Source organism: Mus caroli, chromosome 11, assembly GCF_900094665.2.
Source record: "Mus caroli chromosome 11, CAROLI_EIJ_v1.1, whole genome shotgun sequence".
Lineage (NCBI taxonomy): Eukaryota > Metazoa > Chordata > Mammalia > Rodentia > Muridae > Mus > Mus caroli.
The window spans coordinates 3979297-3982163 of record NC_034580.1 but is presented as its reverse complement, the minus strand read 5'-3'; the positions used below and the strand labels follow the sequence as shown (position 1 = coordinate 3982163).

The window sequence follows — 2867 nt, the reverse complement described above, 5'->3', positions numbered from 1 at the left end:
AAGAGAGGCCCATTGGACTTGCAAACTTTATATGCCCCAATATAGGGGAATGCCAGGGCCAAAAGAATGGAAATGGGTGGGTAGGGAAGTGGGGGGCACTATGGGGGACTTTTGGGATAGCATTGGAAATGTAATTGAGGAAAATATGTAATAAAAATATTAAAAATCAAAAAAAAAAGAAAACTGACTTTCTTTTTCTATACCTAATTATGTATCTGTAAAAGCAGAATATTTTTTTATGTACAATAAAAACAGTGAAACTCAAAAAAAAAAAAAAAAAAAGACTGTGAATATGGTCTTCTAGGACACAAGTCTGCTCTCCTCTTGGTTTTGCTCACTTTAGAGAATACATATTGTCCTTGTGCCAACAACCTGTTCTGGACTCACTGGGCTCCTGTTGATCAGCAAATTATTATACTTAGAGTGAGTTAACAGTATGGTATCAATGAATATGTAATCATGGGGTATATGTGACACCTAATATAATATGTAGCATAATACACTGATACAAGATAAAATACGGTACATGGTCTGATGTAAAGTACAATTAGATGGTATAGGATGTGATACAAGACACAGATGAGGGGTGATGACCATGTGATAGGGCAGGTTTCATGGCAGATGATATGTTGTGTGCTTCCACGTGTGATATATGATATGCAATAGTTATTTTTTAAAATATTTTTCTTATTTCTATTATATATGTATGGATATATATATATGTAAAATATGTATGCTTGCTATGTCTGTGGGTCACATGCATGCAGTGCCTGTGGAGGTCAGAAGTGGACAGGTGTCAGAGCTCCGAGAATTAGAGTTTCCAACCATTGTTAGCCACTATGTAGGTGCCAAGAATCAAACCCAGGCCCTCTGGGAAAGCAGCCAGTTCTCTTAACCACTAAGCCATCTCTCCAGCAACATAACAATGATTTGATGTGACATGTGACACACGACATAACATCCTTACAAGGAACAAAAGATAGTCATTGCCAGGAATTGTCCCTGTTCCCCCTTTCTTATCCTTTCTCAGCAGAACACTTGTTCCAGCTGCTTTTCCTCCGAGGCAATGGCTCTGCATCTGGGGACTCACAGTGGGCACCAGGGAACTTTTTCACTCTCAGTAACAGAGCGGAGTCCATCAGCTTCTGGGGGGCCTTTAACAGGAGCAGCTCCAGAGAGCTATCTCCTGCAGAGCTAACGTTGGGCAACCATGTTGCTGGCTCCTTCCTTATGCCTGTTCCAAAGCTCCAACTGTATGGATGTTCCTCTGCACATTGGGTTCCATAGGCTAGATCTTAACAGGAGAACACATTCAACCCAGACTTCAGCCCTCTCTCCCCAAAGCATGGGAGGCAATCATCTGCCCAGAAGAACATTCACTGGCTTTTAAACGGGCTCATGCCCTCAGCCTTTCCCAGTGCCTCACCAAGCTCAGTTACAAAGATCCCTTCTTCTCCCCTATCTCAGGCACACTAGATACACAAAGGATTTCTCTGGACAAAGAAATACATCATAAACTGTGAGCAGGGGTCACCAACGCATCATCTTCCAGTGTAGGTGGCCCAGTCCCCTCCTACAGCTGCCTCAGCCTCTGCAGCCCTAGACAGACCTTGTAAGAATGCAACACTCACGTGATGGTATCGATCATGTCAAGTCCCATCTCCACACAGCAGTGGGCGTGATCCGTCTTAGGCTGGGTGAGGCCAGACACACAGTAGTAGCAGTCACCAAGGATCTTGATTCGGCGACAGTGGTTTTCCTTTGGGACAAAACAAAGCACAAGGTCATTGACAGAGATGCTGTTGGTGAATATGTTTGTGTATGGCCTCCAGTGGCCAGGGCCAGGCTCAAATGGGTATCTCCACTCATGGCCCCCAATACCCTCTCCTCCTACTGGGACTCTCTATTTTTCCCACCCTCTCCATTTAGCCAACACTGCCTGGATCTTCAAGGTCCAGGGACACTTGTTTGAAATGAGTCCCCATCCACTTAACTTACACAGTCTCCCCAACTCTAATCATGGTTCAGCCTTCTGGAAGACAAGCAATCTAGAAGGAAGCCCAAGCCATAAGCATCCAGACATTCCTGCTGCTCCGAACCTCCCACCCCAGAGCACATCTGCCTCCTTTATTTTAGAATGTGAAGAATGCATGCTGAGTCTCTCATATCTGAAATGCTAGCAGCCAGAAGCACTTCAGAGCTCTTTTCTTTTTTTGTCAGATTTAGAAACACTGGCATAGACTTTGCTGGCTGAGCACACTCAATCTAAAAGCTTCAAATTCCTAACGTTTTTAGAGGGTCACATGATGCTCAAAGTCTTAGATTTGGAAGAATTTCACAAGTTGATTATTCAGGTAACAACTGTTCACACTGTCATAGCACCTCCGAGGGGAATCATTCACAGTGTCTCATTCAACATCACAAAGGTGGCATGGACAGCCCCTTGGGAAGATATGAGATACCCCTTACTCCCTGCCGAGGGAGGCTTCATGGATTTCAGTAAGAATCAAGCAAGGTTAGTCAGACACTAGTCCAACATGTCGACAGATCCACACTGGAACTCACAGGCTGAAAGGAAAGAACTGACTCCTGCAAACTGGCCTGTAAACACACACACACACACACACACACACACACATACACACACGCACGCACGCACTCGCACAATGGTACTCTACCCACACACATACAAAATAAAAAAATTGCACGTAATTCAACTAGAAAGGGTCATGTATACCATGGTGAGAGAGAAGACACACCACGGTCATGTATACCATGGTGAGAGAGAATACACACCACGGTCATGTATACCATGGTGAGAGAGAAGACACACCACGGTCATGTACACCATGGTGAGAGAGAAGACA

General features: G+C 44.4%; 1 protein-coding gene across 1 annotated transcript in view; it reads right to left on the bottom strand.

Moving 5' to 3' along the window:
* Nucleotides 1–2867, bottom strand: part of Adcy1 (adenylate cyclase 1) — a 116855-nt gene that overhangs the window by 48020 nt on the left and 65968 nt on the right. The window contains exon 5 of the mRNA XM_021178187.2: nt 1632–1759. Within this exon, the coding sequence (XP_021033846.1) occupies nt 1632–1759 (128 nt within the window). The remainder of the gene's footprint in view (nt 1–1631; nt 1760–2867) is intronic.